Here is a 1,939-nt window from a genome sequence, read left to right on the forward strand (position 1 = left end):
ACAAGAACTTTATAATCTTGATGATGATGATGATGAAACAGAAGAAGGTGACGATGCTTCGCCGCTTCCACCAAAATCACAAAAGCGGGGAAGGATGCTTCCACCAATGTCTTCTAGTTGTGGATCTACTGGCAAGACCAAAGGTCCTATCAATTGTTACTTCCCGCAAAAATCTAGAGATAAGGGAGGAAAAAGTGGTAATCCTCAAGTTGATGCCAAAGCGATTTTGAGGGACCGTGCAGTTACCTGCTTTACCCGGTGGATGTATGATGCAGGTCTTCGTTTTAATTGTGTTAATTATACTGACACTTTTGCTGCTTTTATTGAGGTCGTAGGCCAATATGATCCAGGAATGAAGCCTCCAACTTATTATGAAGTTAGAGGGCCATATCTAAAAAAAAGAGGAGGCAGAGGTGAACAAAATCGTGGAGGAGCACAAAGTAGAATGGAACAAGTTTGGTTGTTCCATTATGATGGATAAGTGGACGGCGAGAAATGGAAAAATGATCATCAATATCTTGGTGAATTCTCGTAAGGGAAGCCTGTTTCTTGAGTCCGTTGATGCAACCGACTCTTCGGCTGATTCAACCAAAATGTACTCCTTGTTCAAGAGTACAGACTCTATTGGACCAGAAAATGTTGTTCAAGTTGTCGCGGACAACGCCAGTGAAAATGTTAAAGCTGGTGATTTGATGTCTGCTGGGTACCCGCATATCTATTGGACTCCGTGTGCAGCACATTCCATTAATTTGATCTTCGGTGATATTTTCAAGGAAAGACCCTTCAGTACTGTCTTTAATCAGGCAATTAGAGTGCATTCCTATATTGTTCAAAGGCTTTTGTTATTGAACATGATGAAGAGATTCACTAAACAAAGAAGCTTGGTGAAACCTGCAAAGACAAGATTTGTTACTGCTTTCTTGACTTTGCATAGGATGTATGAGCAAAAAAGCAATTTGAAGAAGTTGTTTATTTCAGATGAGTACACTAGCAGTGCCTATGGAAGGGAAACTCGAAGGAGAGAATCCGCAGATATTATACTTTCTCCTTCATTCTGGAACAATGTGGTTCATGCATTGAAGATTGGTTGTCCTTTAGTTAAAGTGCTTCATTTGGTGGACGGGGAGCAAAGGCCACCAATGGGCTACCTGTACGAAGCAATTGATAGGGCAAAGGAGGCTATTCAAGCCTCTTTTAGTGACCAAAGAAAATACAAAAGAGTCTTTGAGATCATAGATAAAAGGTGGGATAGTAAACTTCATAGCCCTTTGCATGCAACTGGACTTGTTTTGAACCCGGAACTGTTTTATGACAATGAAGAGAGGATTCTAGGAGATGAACCTTTGTGGAATGGTAAGTTGATACCTGAAGAATCCGTGCAAGATAAAATCACAGAGCAATTTAGTATAGGAATGTCGAGCAACTTTTTGGAAAAAACATGGCCATTAGACAAAGAAAGACGAAGTCACCAGGTGATCGAGTGCTTATATGTTGTTTTATAGTTAATAAGTTAATTCTTTATCAATATAATGTTTTGAAAAATTGTTCTACTTCTACAGTTGAATGGTAGAAGCAATATGGTCATTCCACTCCGGATTTACAAAAGTTTGCCATCAAGGTTCTAAGTCTAACATGTAGCTCATCTGGGTATGAAAGGAATTGGAGCGTGTTTGAGCATGTAAGAACTAATAAGAAAGATTTAGTATATTGAGATAATTAAATTATATCTCAATTGTCCTAATCTTACTAATTACTTATTATTTGTAGATTCATACCAAAAAGAGGAACAAACTAACCTTGAAGCGTCTCAATGATCTAGTCTTCATTAAGTACAATAGAACATTGAGGCGTCGTTACAACACTCGCAATGTAATTGATCCAATTAGATTGGACAACATCGATGATGCTAATGAATGGCTAACTGAAGTCCCGGAAGATC

At 38.7% G+C, this 1,939-nt stretch overlaps 1 protein-coding gene across 1 annotated transcript; it reads left to right on the forward strand.

The window, feature by feature from the left end:
* The first annotated feature begins 503 nt into the window (after window positions 1–503).
* Window positions 504–1,625, forward strand: LOC109242308. The gene is made up of 2 exons (XM_019409179.1): window positions 504–1,472; window positions 1,560–1,625. The coding sequence occupies exons 1-2, from the start codon at window positions 504–506 to the stop codon at window positions 1,623–1,625; spliced, it is 1,035 nt and encodes a 344-aa protein (XP_019264724.1).
* The last annotated feature ends 314 nt before the right edge of the window (window positions 1,626–1,939 follow it).

Source organism: Nicotiana attenuata, unplaced genomic scaffold, assembly GCF_001879085.1.
Source record: "Nicotiana attenuata strain UT unplaced genomic scaffold, NIATTr2, whole genome shotgun sequence".
Taxonomy (NCBI): Eukaryota; Viridiplantae; Streptophyta; class Magnoliopsida; order Solanales; family Solanaceae; genus Nicotiana; species Nicotiana attenuata.

What these genes read in the sequence shown, in the direction of transcription:
- LOC109242308 (XM_019409179.1), top strand. Translation starts at nt 504, where the DNA reads ATGATCATCAATATCTTGGTGAATTCTCGTAAGGGAAGCCTGTTTCTT. An exon ending in AAGAAAGACGAAGTCACCAG is followed by an intron (nt 1,473 to 1,559) that starts GTGATCGAGTGC and finishes CTACTTCTACAG; the next exon opens with TTGAATGGTAGAAGCAATAT.